A 19,370-nucleotide genomic window follows, 5' to 3' on the forward strand; every position below is an offset into this window, starting at 1 on the left:
CTTGAAATTAAGAAAACAAGAAACTTATATTTTGCTTTATTTTATTTGTGAAAAGTATTTGCATTTCAACAGACATAAAAACATAGTACATTTTATATACCACATATATGGGTAATTTTCATTTGAACATATCTACACATTTCTCAATGTACTATATTTCCAATCATTAGAATGTGAATATATTGAAATATATCATAAATTACAAAATTCACTTTAAAACGCACGAGTGTTCGGGACTAAAGTGATAATTTAATTGACTGTACTTTATAAACGTTATACACAAAATCATAAATACATTGAATAAATATATGAATCTTGCAAACAGAATTGTCTGTAAGCTGTAAGAATATCTGATGTATTTAATATCGATAATAAACTACTCAATTTCAGAGATTCATTAATGTTGTTAATGCAATAAGTACAAATAATACAATTTCACGATACGTGACATAGAGACAGAGTTTGACCATTAATATAAAAAAAAATGCAAGCATTAAATTGGCACAGCGACTGAATAAAGGTTTCTCCTTTCATTGGAATATGTTTCAAAACCGGTATCATTTGTAACATAACAAAATCACACAAATCTTGTCACATGGTCGGGACGAGATCTTTTTACTACATTTAGAAACACCGAATCTGAGATATCGACATGTTAATAATTAAGCAGAGAAATATACATAGCAATATATACGACTAATTGAATAACCTATGAAATTTCCAAAATGTACAAAAAATTATTGAATATAAAACACATAACACAATGATTTTATAACCCACAATTATAAACAATGTATACAAATTTGACTATGTATGTCTGATTTGTGACTCATCTTAGTGCAAATAATATATATTTCTATTTGTTATTCCAGAAATGTTATTAATGTTATTATCAAGTATCACGTGTGAGTATTCTCGTGATTCCCATAGGATAATTATAAGTTGAAATCGCAATCGCCTTTGTTTTTGCAAACAAATCGCGTAATATTATATAATCCCTAAAAAAAAGACATCTTTTTAGGACAAATTTTGCAAAAAAACTAAACCCTTTAAACAAATATTCAAAGAAAACTCATCTCTTAAAGTGGTTTAAACATCAGAAATCATGATAAAATTGATCATATCACACATTACATGCATTCCTATTATATGATCAACACAGATTTTATTTCTGAATTTTCAAAAATGAGATCCTTTTGAAAATGTCAAAAAATAACTACTTGCCCGTTTTAAATCTAAAAAAATAGCTCTCTTGCCGACTAAACAATATAGAATAGATTTATGAGATATCGCGAGTCCGTATGTATCCGTCAATACACAATACTTTCAAAATCGCTATTAAGGTAGAGATGCAGTTTACCTGACAGGCATTTTAATTAGTTAATTAGGAAACCAAGATGACCTCCATTGTCCACAAAACTATATATTTTCGGAAAGCTTATTGTATGAATTTTAAAGTTTTGTTAGCATTTTATTTTTATAGACACTGTAGTTTGAAATACGCACAAAAATGTGCTTTGTTGGTCAAAAGTGATTAAAAAAAAATTAGCTTCTAAACCATGACTCTGTTTCCTGTCAAAATTGGTTTATGGGTACAACTGTTTACTATGAAGAAACTGCCGTCTTGAAAACTGTCTACCAGTTGTCAATTTTGTAGGGCAGCAGCTCAAATTTCACTACTTCAAGTTTATGCATAAATTAACACCCAGGCTAGTTGTCTGTACGATTGCTGTAACACTATTCAACTAAAAACAATGTCCCGACGGCGTTTTGAAGATAAACACATTGTCAGTCATTTATGAAAATTTCAAAACAAAAGGTCAAAGCGTCTAGAAGCTATTTTTTTAAAGTTCTAAAAAGAGGCTGAGATAATTGCTAATTTGCATAACAATTCACTCAGTAAGAAGTTTGCTAATGCTCATAATTAAGATGGCTGTTACAGTTTCAAATTTAAATGTATTATCGTTTTGTAAAAAGAAAAATACAGTGCATAATATGGAAATCCCGTCATTTATTTTTTTCACCATGTTTTTTTTTTTATTTATGTACAGCCTTGCTAAATCTTGCTAAGCATTCAAAAGAGATAATGCTTGCACCTGTTATCTATATTTTAAAATCGTTTTTTGAGTATGTTCCACTATTCACAATTCTACAAAATTTCAACAGCCAAGCCAACAATTTCTATAGCCAAGACTTTTTGGATAATAAAAAGCAAAAAAAAAAATTTCACTCCCAAGTGCCCATGAACCTGTATCTCTACCTTAAGGACTTCATCGTTCTAAAGTCGAATACTGCGAACTTCGCCGTTTCTAATGCTCCCAAACTAGTTATATTCATTTACCATACGATTGTGTGAAAATGTTGACAATCTGTCGTTATGAACGTAAATGTATTGACGACTCCAAGCTTAGTATGTTATTTTTAATTTCAGGAAAGAAACTAACGATAAAATACATGTATTAAATAAAATACTAGTATTACAATTTGTGACCGATAATATACGATTTGTCGCAAGTTGTTTATGTCCCTCGCCTCTATGCAAATAACAACAGTTCAACAAAGCTGATATCGACAAGTAGCGGTGATTTGTGGACCTGACAGACAGCTGCTTAGACAAAGGTTGAAAAGTTTTAAAAAATGGTGTGTTTTGTTAATATCCATTTTGTAGGAGTTTGAGCTGGCTGTATTTTTGTTTTGTTTTTTTGTAAGAACATAAACGCGGGTTTCTGCAAATTAGAACAATATTTTGATATTTGTAGACCTTTTTGTTCTCTTATTTTTGTGTGTGAAATTAATCCAAACGCAAACATTGTCGTCTGTGGGTATCTGATTAGCGGTATGAGCCGTAGCACGCTATTTATTTATGAATGCTTGAGGGCGCTATCACCACAAGTACATGATGCTACACCTGTTGAAAGTGGTTACAGTAATGAGATGGTGTATGAAAAAATATTTACAATGTTTGCAATGCATTTGTTTTTTCTACCAATTATGCATGAAAATTGATAATAAAAATATCGATACGAATAATATAAACATAACTGATGACGTAACATGTACACAGCCAGCAGCCACCACTGCGAAAAGAAAAACATAAAATGCATTAATACAACATGTGAGAAGCTAATACTATAGAGTTGTGTCAAATAATATTATGTCGTGGGCTTGAATAGTTTGTACGGCAGTTTACAATAGACTTAAATGGCCGCCGAGATCTCGTTGAGAGCCTGAGCCACTAGACTTGTTTCGCTCTCTCGAATAATGCTCCGTTCTCCCCATTCATCGCGTTTACTGTTCCAAATAGCGGGGTCACAGAGTTCAGAGGAACAGTGACGGGACACTATTTGAAGAACAAAAACAAGTCTCGTGGCTCTCTCGCCCTCAACGAGATCTTGGCGGCCATTTGCATGTAAGGTATATAAGGGTCAATCATTTGAAATCATCATGGGGGTAACCAGCGCATGTTTCCGTGGTGTCTTGCCTACATTTTCATTTTTTTCCTGATTTTTTCTCTGCAAACCTGATATGCTTTTTTTTCTCTCGGTGACTCTTGCTTGCAATTATTTTCAAACAAATCTTCCAGCCTCTTTCATGATTTCAAATGGACAACCCCTAGGACGATATGAAATGTACATACGTGTATCGCATCGACTTCCGCCATAACCACCGGAGCATGCACACACCTCCTGTTCACCAACCACGATGCATCGTCCGTCATTAAAGCATGCACCTTCCCCACACAGGTCAAGCTCTGTAGCCAAAAAAAATGAAATAGTTTAGGAACGTTATTATGAATTAATAGTATGCACGCTGTAGTGTGAACGACTTTGTCATTAGAAAAGAGAAGCATATAAGTACAGGAAGTAAGCGATCACTCAAGAAAATATTTTCGTGAATTGTATTTTAATGTATTTTATGCGCACGTGTCTCACGTTCACACCTACTCTGGCACTGCTTAATCCGTCGTGACGGGGCACATGATGCAGATGTTACAGTCGCTATTGTATTTTATAGCAAGCGCAGCAAGGGTGGCCGAAGCCTACTTACTTTGTTCGCATTTGTCTCCAGCCCATCCATCGGGGCATACGCAAACAGGCCCCGATGACGTCTTACGACACTGGCCTCGTTCGCAAGGTCCAGAATTTTCGCACATATTTAAATCTACAAGATAACAAAAAATTATGTTTTGGATGATTGTGACGGAATTTGATGGAATCATCACTTTTATTCCTAATTTATAACTAAATATATTACAAATGTATAAATATATGTCCTACCGATTTCGCAGTTATAACCGTTGAATCCCATCGGACAAGTACAAACATAACCCATCTCCATGTCGGAATTCATAAAGCAAACGCCACCGTTTTCACAAACCATGTTCAAATAATCCGGACACGTCAGAAAAGCTGTGTGAATGAAAGAATAACAATAATGTTTTGAGTAGATGTAATCGCAAATTTTGTAAAGGTCAGGTACGACGAAATACGCGTAAATATAACAAGATGTGTAACTTACAATTTTCGCAGTATGTCCCTGAATAACCCAGTGGACAGACGCAATAAAATCCGTCCAGCAGAGTCGGGTCGCTGTTACACTGTCCACCATTTTGGCATAGTTCTCTTGCGCATGGATCCTCTGTCACGTGTTAAAAACAAACAATTTGATTGGTCACAAAAGTGGTGCAGCAAGAGAAATGTTATGTACGTGGTAGCGCTGTATTGTTGTCTTTAGTTAGTTATTTATATACACACCTGTGTCGCAATGAGTCCCGATAAAGCCCTGTAAACACTGGCAAACGTATGTACCGGGTTGGTTTGGTACAGGGTAGCAGTTGCCCCCATTCTCACAAGGTTCGAAGCCGCAGGGATCCACTGCAACAACATAGATTGAAGAAGATTGGATTAGTAATATACAACTTTTGAAAAAAAATCATTAAATTAAGCCTTTATACCTATTTAGTATTTTTTTACAGAGGGAATTATTGTTCTCAGTAACAACAAATGATTACAAGCAACAGACACCCTTAAAGAGTAAGTCGCCGTGCTTCATCAAATATTTTCTATATTGTCGTAAGTGGCGCACTTTCATTTTACGGGAGAAATGTGAAATATACGCCTACGGCAGGTGTGAAGCGTTAACAAATTAAATATGAAACAAACAATCAAATGTCTGTTTGGTATTCAACAAAATTATCTTATTCACACTTACACTGATCACATGTCGTTCCTGAATATCCAGTTTGACACTGACAACTGTATCCGATAGACTGGCTAATATCGACAATACAGTCACCACCATGCATGCAGGGCTGCGATCCACACGGATTTGCTAGGAATAATAATGGATACAGTTTGGTAAACTTCATTGTAATCAATATGATAGTTAGGGCGAATGTATCATCAAAACAGATATATACAAGCACAACGTGTGTTTAACCCACAATTCAATGTAAAAGTACATTGGTCTGGAAGGATAAGGGTTAAACTTTGCTATAGTCACGGAGGTTACTTCAATGTATCGAAACTAGCCAGCCTGCTCTCACCGATTTCACAGAATGTTCCAGTGTAACTGCTAGGACATTCACACGTGTATACATTTGGATTATTCGTGTCACTGTTACATCTTCCACCATTCAGACAAGGTTGGCTACCGCATGGGTTAGCTGAAAAGCAACGACAGGGATCAATTCATGATGTGAAGGAATTTGATAGGAATGACAGGATTCAGCTGATCAGAACACCGCATTTTTTTACTTGGCGGTATCACGAGCCATGTAACTTTTTTAAAACTTGATAATTGGATATTTAGTTGATATTGCCATCCCGACCCGTGAATTCACTTCAATATCGCTCCACAAAAACGTGAATATGATTGGCTGTCAAAGTCGTATAATAATAAATATTGAGATGATAGGCAGTCAAACAATGCTAGTAGTCTATCTATCTATCATTACACGTAGTTATATTACGGTTCATTTACTGAGAGCGGCGGTATAAAGGCTCGAATGACTCACGTTCCTCGCAGTTGGTCCCCGTATACACTGATGAACATTGGCAGATATATCCTCTTTGTAGACTGGTAGTCCTGTAACAAGTTCCATCGTTTTGACAAGGATATGGACCACACGGGTTCCCTGAAGAACAAATATATATAATTACGCCTGTCATCTTAAAGTGAAATGTCACAATATTTAAAACCACCACTGTCGTTGCAGTACGTTTCTGTTCCGACATGGACGTCATGTGATGTATACAATGCGTTTTGATTGACGTGTTGCAAGGTTATGTCATATAATGTATAAAAGGGCATGGAATGAATCAACTCAACAGTTTCAAAAAAGGAATTCGCTAGTGATGACACATCCCCCGGAATTGTTTTAGGAGAGAGTAGATGTCACTGTTTTGATCGGAAAACTGTGGTGTACCAACTAACGTATCTGGTTAAAGCTAAATAGAAGTACATGTGTCATTTGTGGAATATGCATGAGTAGTTTCAGTCTAAGAAAACAAGGATACCATATACCACTTTGTAATATATGCAAATATGCAAATGAGCATGCAATTTACATATTGGGTCTACTGAAAGTATATGATCATCACACACATACCAAGTTTTATAATGATCCGTGTTGAGGTGTTTTTTTCAGAACACTTGGACTTATTTGGGGTTTTGTGAATTCATTCATTGTGTGGATTTCACTTAGTCTGAAAGCTTCTCAGTTCAATAAGTATGACTGGAAAATGTTATTGATTCTTTGCTGTTATGGCTTTCGAAATTCAATTTTATTTTGCTTCTGTGCTTTTTCAATTGTTTGTTCAGTTAACACCACCAATATTTAAATTATTGATTAGTATTGCTTAAGATCACATGTTTTATAATACACACCATTAATTAACATATATAGATCAAGTAAAATACAACGGAGAAACAAATACAAATAGGGATTATAAACATTGAATTTACTCACAAATCTCGCAGTTAGTCCCCGTGAAGGAGTCTAGACACTGGCATACGTATCCCTCGATCTTCGAAGAATCTTCATAACACAGGCCATTATTTAAACAAGGATTCAGCTCACATCTATCAGCTGATAAAAAAAATAAACGATTACGTCTATCGTAATATATCGAGGTATATATATATATTCTGTAAGATTGCCAAGACAGTTTTCACTTGTTGTTTCGTCTCACACAAAACAAAATGCGAGACATGCAATCTATTTAAACATTAAACAAATATCTAACCTATAATCAATTATACACCCGGCTTTACTCACCTTGTTCACAATTTCTTCCTTCAAACCCACTAATACACTGGCAAAGGTACCCCTCGGGTTGATCCGGAGTATTAAAGCATTGTCCACCATTTTGGCAAGGTCTGTCGCTACACGGATTCGCTTTTGAAATTCAAAAAAAAATTATGAATATATATCAATATATTAATTGCACGCAATTCGTGCTGATTGTGTATTTTTTGGCAAAGAAGAGGTCAACAATCACACCTTCCTTAGCTAGATATGATGCGTAAAAGAGACGTTTTCCGATAATGCGTGAACCTCAACACCGTATGGTTTAATAATAAGACATAGTTTTAAGTTTTAAACAAGTCTTTAAAAGCATACCTTGTTCGCAATTGGTGCCCGTATATTCCTGTGGACACTGACAGAAATATTCCCCAGGTATAGTCGTTGAAGTGATGCACTGTCCCCCATTTTGGCATGGCAACGTACCGCATGGATCAACTAGCAAAATCAGAATATTACAGAAATTGTTTGAATTATCATCAAACTTTTTTGTTTTGTTTGTTTTGGATCAAACACTAGAATTACTACAACGTCTTGTAACTTTTAGAAAATGCATGCCCATTGCTGTTCTGTTTCAAACGTTCAAAACAAACTGAAAGACTCTGCCCGAATATTGTATTACTACGACTCACCCACGGCACAATTTGTACCAATAAAGCCATTCGAGCATTGACAGGAATAACCAGACGCTTGGTTAAAATCTTCGTAGCATATGCCACCATTTTGACAAGGTTGTGTTCCACAGGGATTTGCTGCGAACAATACAACATAACATGACTGCATTGCACAACTATTCAAACCAAACCACTTATTACAAACGATTTTAATTTAATATAACAATTTATTAGTAAATGGAAAGTAAACGGACGTGTAAGGAGACACGTACACTAACATACGTGTCTGGTACATACATCTTTCACAGTTAATTCCGGTGAAACTCTTCGGACATTGACATACGTAACCACCAACCTCAGCGGGATCGTTAATACATTCTCCGCCATTTAGACATGGCTGCGTAACACATGCATTTCCTGAAAATACACGTAATGTATTAGTAATCAGTCCATACCATGACTGTAAAAGACTGCAGTATTACATTTTTAGAAAGATATTTTTATGTTAATCAATTATAAAATAAACTGTATGGAATATGCACTTTATTTTACCTTGAGCACAATTAATTCCGGAGAATCCCAACATGCAATCGCAGTAATATCCACTTGGAAGTTCGGTGTTAATGATGCAACTTCCGCCGTTTTGACAAGGTTGAACACCACAAGGATTGTCTGAAAAGATGAATTAAGCAATTTTAAAGCAAGAAATATAATACACATTTCAACACATTTATAATAGTATAACACGACATACTAGTATTTTATATAATCTATAGAGTACTTCGTACTTACAATTTTCGCAATTGCTGCCTGAAAACGCATTCGTACACTGACATGTATATCCAAGAGTATTGGCTGGATCGTCGTAGCATTGACCGCCATTCATGCAAGGGTTATTGCGACATGGATTCGCTAAAATTAAGGAAGCGGTTGGTATATTATTAGATATTCCGACTGTGATACCATCAAATTTGAAAGGGTATATAGTAAATGTTATGAAAAATTCAATGTAGCTGCTATTGACTGGACTAGAATTAATAGTGATGCCAATGATGTTTCGCTTTGGTAACTCCCATGACTGCAAATCGAACCACTACAATGAATAATACATACTCAGTTCGCAGTTTGAACCTGAATATTGATCCAGGCACTGACACAGGTATCCTGTTGGTAAGTCTGGAATATCGAAGCAAGAACCTCCATTAAGACATGGCTGGCTTCCGCAAGGAGATCCTGTGAACAAAATACAGAAAAATATGGTAGAATTTACAACACATTCATTGTGTATATTTTGGTATAAATACACACATTTCGCTACCATAAAAACATAGTACAAATTTTGTGTAATTTTTCACATACGAGCAAGTCATTGATATTTAAAGTTTTTAAGTAGAAAAAGAGATGTATTTTCAAGAAAACATATTGAAAATATTCCCAAAAGTGACTATTTTGAAACATTTTTCATAGTAATCCATGTTAACATATTATTCCATGAATAACATATACTATTATATAAATTCTCATATATATAGAATTTTTTTTGTGACAGTCATATGTAACTCCATTACACTACAAATCATTTTTAGCATACAAATTGTAAACTGTTCAAAACTGCTCAAAATGTTTGATCAATTTCGTTCCATGAATAATTACTTATACTAGTATTAAAAATTCTCATTTTTTTTTGTGAAAGTCATATGTAACTTACATAGCATACAAATTGTAAACTGCTCAAAACAAACATTTATGATCAATTTAGTTCGGTCACTTTATAATTTTTATAATTTCGATGATTTCTGAGTATCGCGCGTAACCAGTCATTTTGACAAAGGAAATGTCAACACCGCGAATTTGGTCAAATCAATGAATCATATAGCTGAGAAAAAACTATGCACTCAAGAGACTACAGACCAGACGCTACTAACCGATTTCACAGTTCAGCCCCGTGTATCCTCCAAAGCACTGGCACAAATATCCTGCATTTATATTCACATCTTCCTGACAAAGACCACCATTAAGACAGGGGTTCGTTGAGCAGAGAGTATCTGACAAAAATATAATATGTTATAATAAGGGTACGATTCAAGGGGTCAGTTTTAAATTTGTTATATAATAGTTTCTGCTATTGCGACTAATATTACGTGTAGGTATACAGATTCGCTGATTACTAATATTAATACTAAACTACAGTACATATTGCAAATAATATTGTAGTTCACCACTCCATACGTTACGATACAAGATTCAAACTTACCTTTCAGCAGTTATCGGCTACATACACATACTGAGTTTACTTTTATGGAGTGCACATTAACATATACAGCGTAGAAATAGACGCAGTATTATGCGCGTAATGAGCGTGGCATGTAACACAACGTTAGTGCGAATCTAATGGTTACCATGTTAATATCAAGCACACTAGCCAAGCAGGTATGTAATTAGTCTCGCTTCTACTTATTCAATGTGAGTGACATGTGAATATAATTTTTAACAGTTATTCTGTAACGAATAAGTATAAGTTGTTAATAATTAATATGAAGGTAACAGTACCAATTGTTCAACTATAATTTGACAGTTGACTGCAAATGCTCATGTTAATTACCTAATTAATTATGTTAATTACCTAATTAGTTAATTGTTAATATTGCACACATACGTAAGAAAAAAGGGTGACTTTTGTCGATTTCAATAACATATTCAGTGTACTCCTTTTTTCAACTGTATTCTATGGGAATTACTCTCGGTGGGAAAATATGTGCCCCAATTTAAAAAAAAATACCCGCTCTGCTACATTCCAAGAACCCATCCAGAGAATATGACAATATAATCAAAATCAAAATCGTAAAAATAAATTCTGGAAATCCTAATGCAATTAGCGAGTTTGTAAAAACTGGTTGGTGTTCGTCTCTAACAGCTTTTCGAAGTGTTATTGCTTATATTCTCAAAACGTTTAATACGTGCGTTTAACAGGTTTGCATGCGACTATAATCCCAACCATTTCTGTTCAGGCATTGGAATACTCCCAATCACCCGCTGCGTCCGTTGACGCTATTGGATAGAAATCCATTGACGCACGAGGAATGGGGTCGCTTTAAATCGCCCACAAAGCGCGAGGGTGTGCTTCTCTTGAAACATTCATTGCGTATTATCATAAGTCATTATAATATATATCATTGATTTTAAATATAATAGACGCAATATATATATAGCTACTGTATAATTGAACCTAAATTTTGTTTGTATGTTGTACTTTGAAGTATTTGTATTTTGTATGAGCGTTTACCCCAAGTCAAAACACAAATATATCCACACATATTGACACAATGAGTTATGTAACACAAAAACTATTATAAAATATAATCAATGTATGAATACGTGTTTTTTGGTTTCAATAACAATCAGACATTGATCAGACAAACATAATTCATGTGAAATAATTAGTTATACGGTATATTATTAGCTGCCTTACAACATTGACAGAATTATATATAACCAAATACAGAATAGTCTTGAATCGTGTGAATACACAAGTCGTCAAAACTCTATTTGTATTTTTTTTTAATTCACTGCTATGTTTCATATGCATCATAGGTGTTACTGTACAAGGCGTACCCTAGGTGTACGTGAAGGGCCAGCGTTCCAACTTTCAGCTTGTACAACAAACGGTCAAGAAGTGCTCACTGCGCGTGCGTAAAACAAAATGTTCCTATAATAAGCATATCAGACTATTCTGACATTATCAATGGACACAAATCGATGAGTATGCTGTTTCTCGTACATAATTAAACTTGGCATCCTTAAGCGACTGTGTATTATCACCATAGATATACAACTGACTCGGCAAACCCCTCTGTGTTTTAAATTGTTAAAAAAAGTTTATTTTTGTGTCTGTTACAATAAAATATTTCAAATAAAAAATCGAATAAGTTTGTTATAAACACACCATGGTTTCACAAAAAGACGTCCACGCGTACTGCATAAGTGTATGCAACACGAGATGTATAATGAATTTACATTTCAGTTTTAAAAATTCTAAAAAATGCTGAGTCATGCTTACATGACTGCATAAAATAAATAGTTTTAACATTCGGATAGCAATAAAAAAAAATTGTTGTAAAAGATTGGCTCCATTATCACAAAACAGAAATAATGCAAAGAATGGCAATTACATAGCATAATTCATCACGCCTCATAAATTCGACTGCACATACAAGGTATTTGATTGAATATATTTCAAATAACCGTGTGTTTTACCGCTGAAACCCTTACGAAACGTTAATAGTGTTAACCATCAATAAACAAACAATAATTTCCTTGCCTACTGTCATTGTGTGGTGATTTTTGTTATTTTTGGTAATGTGTAACCATGACAAATTTTCTTAAACCCCAAATTCAAATTCCTTATGACATTGTTTATATAACCACAGTGTGTATCCAGGCAACACGTTTGTCAATTTGTCAATACACATGGTAGTATGAAAATATGAAAAAAATTGAACTCCAAACGTTTACCCAAATGTCATGTTTACTTCAACCTCCGTAAGATAACGTATGCATTTCCCCTATGAATTATAATTCTTAGAAATTTATAATTGCAATGACCAATATGACAAATGAATCGCTGTTTCGTGGGAGATGGGCATATTCAGATTACTTCATTTGATTTCGAAGAGCACATGGGAAAGATGCATATGCAAGCAAACATAAGTGACAAATTCGGGTAATTTTATCATGTGTTCCATTGGTGATATAACTCTTAAATAATTAGGTATACATTATTCGTAAGCTCGAAGCAACTGATATTACTCAAAGCAGTACTGATATTTTAAAACGAGTAAACGAGATGTAAATACCTTAAGATATTAATTATGTATACTATGAGGTTATTACGAATATGAACGAAGACAGTACAGCGATAGTGTCGACCGATGCGACCGCGTACTGCCTGAGTGCATATTTTGCAGTATCTCATCATAACCTTATTATTGAGCATCTTTAACTCCCGGGAATACATCATTGGAATGCCGAAATCCAAAACGTTCAGAACAGATTTAGCAAACTTCTCTGTTAGGTGTCCAGTCAATCCTGTGAAGGGGGCAGCCATGTGTTTTTTTATTATTATTAGAGGACGCTTACGCGCGTACTCGCTCCATATTTGGAATTCGCGTTTTCTAATATGGTAGAATGAAAATACCCAGTGCAATACCGCAAAATCACAACACGCTGTAACTTTAGGTTACGGTGACAGATGTATAATAATAATAAATATTACCAACATTATTTGGTCTTGAAAGAAATAAGTTTGTATGAGTAATATGCAGTAATCGTTTTTAGTGAAACAATATAAGGTTTCTCCAGAGAACAACTCAAATTTAATTATAGTTTGTTTGTTTGATTTTTTAAATATTTGTTCATCTATAGCTTATAACAGATGTTGATAATTGTTAAATATTATACATCTATCACCGTAATGGCATAAGATACAGCGTGCCGTAATTTTGCGGTATTTTACGGGGTATTTTCATCCTACCATATAAGAAAATGCAAATTCCAAATATGGAATGATTACTCGCGTAAGCGTCCTCTAATAATAAAAACAAACATGGCTGCCATCAGGATTTGACCGGACTTCACACAAAGGTGTTCGCTGATTCTGTTCTAAACTGTTTGGATTTCGACATTCCCATGATGTATGTATGATGTATAATGTATAATAATAAGGTTATTACGAGAATAGCTCAAAGTATGCACTCGGACAATACGCCGCGCATCGGTTGATACTCCAGCTATACTGTTTGTGTGCATACTTTGAGCTATTCTCATAATAACCTCATATTGTCATAGAAGGTGAAGAAATGTATTGCATAGTTGAATTCAAAAATGTAAATATAAAAATATATTACAGATGCATATATAATAGATTGTATCAAGCTGAACTAAATTCCAACATAATACAGGTGTAACTGGTTTATGTAATCGAGAAAGTGTTAATTGGATCAGTTAAATCTAACAAAGAGACGAACATTTTGAGACTAAGCTAATCATCTGTTTTATATAATGCACATTTTAAAAGTAACTTGTTTGAAATTTGATTTAAGTTAACATAATTGTTTTTTATGCAAAATAAAAAGTTAATACTGTTTCAAAGAGATATACATATGGTGAGCAATACGCTGAATAGAGTGCTAGTTGTCCACGCCACTATTTGGTTGCCAGCAGCTGTAATCACTGTGCAGAGAAGAGAGAATATATAGTGAGTGAGATAGGCATAGCGATTACCGCTTAACACAGAGTGAAATTGGAATAAAACTACTAAACACCAAAAAATACTTCTGCAAATATATTGCCACGACATTTGTGTTTTTGCATATTTTTATGTGACCGAATTTTATTGTGCAGACATACTCACACACATCGGTGATGTGTATAGCAGATCTTATAAATTAGCCTAGAATATCATATTCAATAAACATATTTATTAGCCTATCGGCGAGGACTAACGGTAAATTACTACAAGAGTTCATTAAGTATGATATTGTACGGTCACGATTTTGATGCCCTGTTTATCCATTTTGCAGATTCTATAGGCAAAAAAAATCAAGAAATTTAAAACCACCAATATCGAGATATTTTGTAATCGTAAGTCACGATGTCAAAAGTTCAATGAACCAAGTTTATGAACCAATCTGATTACCGGAATTTGTATTACATAGTGTTACACTGAGCTACTATATATGAGATAAATACGGTTATTGCGCATGTCGTTTCCAATATATCACAGCAGAAGTAGTGTACAAGTGAGAAAGAAAATGTTTGGCGATTATCGCCGTGTTCATTGTGACAGTGTGTACTAGTGATTGAGCCGAGTGTTTACTATACATTCTTGTGAATAAATTAAATCATATCATATTTGTAACGTGTACCCAGTTCAGTTCTATCAAGTGCGTTAAGTACTAAAAGCTTTACAAATAGAAATATGCGAAGCATCGATGAACCTATCAGCTATTAGTACTCACATGTTTCGCAGTTAGTCCCCTCGTAACCAGATCGGCAGACGCATATTTCTTTCTCGCCAGAGATCACACATACTCCGCCATTCTGGCAGGGTCCGGGCCTACATAATGTCATTTCTGAAATGTACAATCGTGGCGTTTAATAATATGACAGAGACCACTCATCCGTTATCTTGATAAGTTTATAAAAAAAAAACGTCTAGTAATATAATATTACAAGCACTTGAGGCCTAACTCTCTGTGAATTCGTATGTGCTTTAGGAACGAGTACATTTTCAAATTGTAGATTACAAACTTTTTGTGTCATTCAGTGTTACATAGTGTAATCGTCGGGCCTGTCAAATATAGAATCTTATTCACTCATTTCAACTAACCTATTTCACAGTGTTCACCGGTATACCCATCAGGACATACACACACTTCCCCGCCACTGGTTCGCCTGCAATCTCCGTTTATGCATGGTCCATTGTCAACACACCAACCGGAATCTAGACATAGAAATCAGAGGTCACCATAGTTTGTAGTAAATAATGTTATATTAGTATAATCAGAGGTACATTACTTGGGGTTTGCAACTCGCATAGTACTGTATGGTGACATCATGTCAAGATCCCATTCAAGTCTCTTCTCGTTGATAGCAAGACTGAGGCTACGACCTTCTGACATGACATATATCAATATTCAAGGTTTGTAATGAAAAAATAAAACTTTTCTTGCCACTATCATAGTGAAAAAAGGAATACATCAAAATGTACTGAAAATATAGTTCTCGTAATCCGTTATAACGTGGGCAGCTATTTTGATCCACCTGGACATCCCAGTATCCTAGTTACCTCGGGCACGCGCATTTGCATTTTTCTGAGTTGGAACACTTATGCGAGAGCGAGATTGTGACGGGATCTTGGTATCATGTCACCGTAGTTGCAAACCCCAAGTAATGTACCTCTGGTATAACATACTATACAATATAAAGCGCATATATAAATGCACTCTTGAAATTCATGACATCAATGCGTGTACTTATTCCAGGCTCTCTCATATATATAACATTTTGATGCAATTGGTTTCTTCATTGATATATTTAAATTCGTGGATATGGTGTGTGCCTAAAAACATTCATTTATTAATTCATTCAATTACAATAATATTAAAATATATACTTACCAATCTCACAGTTGACACCGTAGAAGCCAGACAGACATGTGCAAACATACCCAAGGGTATTCAGGTCGTTCATGAAACACACTCCACCATTCTCACAAACATCGTTCAATGAGTCTGGACAATTAGCCGTAATCTCTGTAGAACCAATGATTTAATTTCAAAAAAACAAAATGTACTATTTTGAAAGTGGTCGAGTGATACTACCTACTTCCCTGAACAAATTTCGAAACAAGTCTCTCAAATATGAGTGAAATATTGAAGAAAATGATACAGATATACGTGAAAGAAACGTGCTTACCGTCTTCACAGTTCGGTCCTTGGAATCCGTCCGAACACGAACATAGGTAGCCACTACCTTGGTTTGCTGTATTAACACACTGCCCGTTATTTAGACACGGAGTGCTGCCACAGGGGTTTGCTAGAAAAACATTAAGAATTGGTAAGAAAGACACCGCGATGAAATATATAAATCAGCCACCTTAAACATCGCCGAGTAAACACTGGTAATAACTCATTCATGATATTGCCAGTTTACCACTAATCTTTGTTTCAGTTGGGGAAAAATACACTAAAGTCATAGTATGGTATTACCTGTTTGACAATGATCCCCGGTCCATAGAGCAGTGCACGTACAGAAGTACCCAGCCGTAAGCGCGGAACACTGTCCGGCGTTCAAACAAGGGTTGGAATCGCATGGATCCACTCCTATAAGAACATTGAAATATTGGTTAGCTGATATAACATTCTGCAATTGTCTTTCAGATGTGTTAAGTAGGAATTATGCGTTAACAAAAACGGCAAGCATTTTAGTTCCTGCAAAAAAACACTGAGCAGAAACACTGCTGCAATATTAAATGCAAGTTAGTATAGTAATGAAAACGGGTTAGTACATTTTAGAAAATCCTGGACGCTCCTACATCGTCAGGACAACACGGCGATAATCAGTGAACAACCACTGTTAAAATTACAAGAATGAACGTGGTTGTTCTTACTTTCGTCACAAAAAGTACCGGTGAATTGATCTGGACAGTTGCATATGGGGGAGTTGTCTTGGCCGACACTGCATACGCCGCCGTTCTGGCATGGGTTCACTGCACATTCGCCTCCTATGTACGATACATAAATTACAGAGCATTGCATCTCAAAATTGTGGCGCTGTTTTCAAATAACGTGTGAAACTAAGAGTGCATGTCTGAGTTATCAATACTAAAATAAAGTTACACATTATTTAGAAATCACCATTTACCAAATTGAAATGTCTAGCTCTACCTCTTGTATTATAGAATGTTTGAGATCTATACATTATTATCATACTGTAACTAGATGAAGTGCTTAGAATTTAGATTGTGTAAATCAGGTTTAAGTACAATTGTCAGATATAGTGCATAGAGCATGTTTTCAATTTAAACAATACTTAAGGTAGACCCCTACTCATAAATTAAAATATTCAAAATTTATTCATTTTGCAATTAACTGTACTCCAAGACAAAATAATGATATTGGCCTAAAACAAGTTGTGGATCACCAGCCTTTTTCGAGAAATTGATAGTTGTATTTTAGTGGGAAGTTGCCACTTTGACACTATTATAACACTTTTACCACAGATTCCTATGGCAGAGATTTTATGCAATATCAAAAAATCTACCCTTGTGACATAGGCTGAAAAAATCATATATTGTTAATGATGGGGTACTTTTTGTTTTTCTGAATTATTTAAAAAATCTGGGGTTTAAAAAGTGTCAAAAATTGCAATTTTTCTTAATATTGTTCTAAAATGCCAATTTTCAAGAAATATTAGGACACGTTTCTCAAAAAGCTTAACTGTAATAATGCGATTTCATTGTACCGTAGGACATTAGCTTCATGATTGCACATAATAAAATAATGAACATTGTCATGCGATTTATGACCAATGTTTGTCAAATATTACGACTAGGCTTCTACCTTAAGAATTGCAATTTACATGGAATACATTTTATTCTATATTTCGTGTATTAGCAGGCGCAAAGTGGTGTTAATATTAATTCTGAGACCGCCATTTAATAGGCATACCATAATCACAGTGGGTCCCACTATATCCAGAAGGACAATCACAACGATATCCGTTAACTTCGTCAATACACCTCCCACCATTCAAACATGGGTAACTTGAGCACTCGTCGGTATCTAATGTAAAATGGATGACTTATTTGAATGTCGTTTGGAGTTATATTGCGATCATTCATACCCACAACACATACTATGACCTTGACATTTTTTTCTTGAAAACCAAGTTTTTCAAGTTACATGCAGAGCATGTGTATACATCCAGATTGTTAAATCCTGTGTTGTTGTTTTTTTAGTTATATACTCAACTAAACAACGCATACTGTCACATCGACGTTTGACATTTTGTCCGATGTGTCCGAATTTCATCACACACACAAAATTACTTCATCCAACCCCCTAGCTATTAATATATAAATTACAATAAAATATAATACATTTCATTTTTGTTGTCCATGTACATTACAGTTTCCAATGTTGTACGTCAATATATATATACATGTTAAACAATCTTGGATTTTGTCAGTTTAGTTAGATGTAACCAATATTTTTTGTTTACAAAAATGATGCTCCCTCAGTACTGCTTTATTAGATCAATTGGAATTCATCAATTCTAAAAAAAAATGTTTCTCTTCTTGCTTATATTTACGAAACCGTGGATTTCAGTATTTTGTAGAAGAATTGAATAAATTATCAAAGAGTTAATAAACATCAACTTAATATACCCAACTTAAAATTGAAATTTGTTCTAGAAAACTTGATAATTACAAACTGCTTTCAACCAAGATATATTTACCATATCCTATGCAAAACACAATAATGTGGGAATTGCGCCAGGTTAAATTTTTTTTCCAGAAATAATCTCTTGATACAGCTCTATTCAGGCCCTATTAGTGAGCTTTTTTAATAATTGAGATTGCGATATTGGTTATATATGTTAATACTTTGTAGAAACGGAGTTTTAAAAGGTCTTGCAACAACTTATTGTGTTTTACATTACAAATACCACTTCCAGGGTCGCAATTAACCTACCAATTGCACAAGTTGAACCGCTGTATCCATCCTGACAAACGCACTGGAATTCATTGACGCCATCGTTGCACGTACCACCGTGCAAACACGGGGAACTTGCACATTCGTTGATATCTGTATCATGCAAAAGAGGTAAATGGTTTATACGTTCTACCTGCCGTTTTTGTGGAATGCTTTGATGGAATTTGCATAATC

The 19,370-nt window shown here is 34.7% G+C and overlaps 3 protein-coding genes across 3 annotated transcripts in view; all 3 read right to left on the reverse strand.

The window, feature by feature from the left end:
- Positions 1 to 2,407: 2,407 nt before the first annotated feature.
- Positions 2,408 to 5,368, reverse strand: LOC146733720 (uncharacterized). Its single transcript, XM_085490915.1, has 7 exons — positions 5,212 to 5,368; positions 4,755 to 4,874; positions 4,519 to 4,638; positions 4,278 to 4,409; positions 4,048 to 4,161; positions 3,638 to 3,751; positions 2,408 to 3,077 (listed from the first exon to the last, which is right to left on the reverse strand). Exons 1-7 carry the CDS (start codon positions 5,366 to 5,368, stop codon positions 2,983 to 2,985), a joined length of 852 nt encoding a protein of 283 aa, XP_085347041.1. The 3' UTR covers positions 2,408 to 2,982.
- Positions 5,369 to 7,885: 2,517 nt separating this feature from the next.
- LOC146733721 (uncharacterized) lies at positions 7,886 to 11,971 on the reverse strand. Its single transcript, XM_085490916.1, has 7 exons — positions 11,935 to 11,971; positions 9,846 to 9,965; positions 9,034 to 9,153; positions 8,713 to 8,832; positions 8,473 to 8,592; positions 8,218 to 8,337; positions 7,886 to 8,058 (listed from the first exon to the last, which is right to left on the reverse strand). Exons 1-7 carry the CDS (start codon positions 11,969 to 11,971, stop codon positions 7,928 to 7,930), a joined length of 768 nt encoding a protein of 255 aa, XP_085347042.1. The 3' UTR covers positions 7,886 to 7,927.
- Positions 11,972 to 13,857: 1,886 nt separating this feature from the next.
- The window catches only part of LOC100371085 (uncharacterized), a 29,545-nt gene continuing 24,032 nt past the window's right edge, over positions 13,858 to 19,370 (reverse strand). The window contains exons 32-40 of the mRNA XM_085490917.1: positions 19,176 to 19,289; positions 18,150 to 18,263; positions 17,090 to 17,203; positions 16,689 to 16,802; positions 16,396 to 16,515; positions 16,098 to 16,232; positions 15,308 to 15,421; positions 14,937 to 15,050; positions 13,858 to 14,148 (exon numbers count right to left, since the gene is read on the reverse strand). Of these exons, the coding sequence (XP_085347043.1) occupies positions 14,063 to 14,148; positions 14,937 to 15,050; positions 15,308 to 15,421; positions 16,098 to 16,232; positions 16,396 to 16,515; positions 16,689 to 16,802; positions 17,090 to 17,203; positions 18,150 to 18,263; positions 19,176 to 19,289 (1,025 nt within the window). The 3' untranslated portion in view covers positions 13,858 to 14,062. The remainder of the gene's footprint in view (positions 14,149 to 14,936; positions 15,051 to 15,307; positions 15,422 to 16,097; positions 16,233 to 16,395; positions 16,516 to 16,688; positions 16,803 to 17,089; positions 17,204 to 18,149; positions 18,264 to 19,175; positions 19,290 to 19,370) is intronic.

Source organism: Saccoglossus kowalevskii, chromosome 16 (assembly GCF_978046115.1).
Source record: "Saccoglossus kowalevskii chromosome 16, keSacKowa6.1, whole genome shotgun sequence".
Lineage (NCBI taxonomy): Eukaryota > Metazoa > Hemichordata > Enteropneusta > Harrimaniidae > Saccoglossus > Saccoglossus kowalevskii.

Bases quoted from the DNA above. Each gene is read 5' to 3' on its own strand.
- LOC146733721 (XM_085490916.1), bottom strand. From the start codon at position 11,971: ATGACTCAGCATTTTTTAGAATTTTTAAAACTGAAAT. The intron at 9,154-9,845 runs GTTAGTAGCGTC...TTTTGTTCACAG, and splicing joins GGGGCTGAACTGTGAAATCG to GATCTCCTTGCGGAAGCCAG. The intron at 8,833-9,033 runs GTATGTATTATT...CCTTAATTTTAG, and splicing joins AGGTTCAAACTGCGAACTGA to CGAATCCATGTCGCAATAAC.
- LOC146733720 (XM_085490915.1), bottom strand. From the start codon at position 5,368: ATGAAGTTTACCAAACTGTATCCATTATTATTCCTAGCAAATCCGTGT. The intron at 4,162-4,277 runs GTAGGACATATA...GTTATCTTGTAG, and splicing joins CGGTTATAACTGCGAAATCG to ATTTAAATATGTGCGAAAAT. The intron at 3,078-3,637 runs GTATGTACATTT...TTCTTTTCGCAG, and splicing joins CGGAAGTCGATGCGATACAC to TGGTGGCTGCTGGCTGTGTA.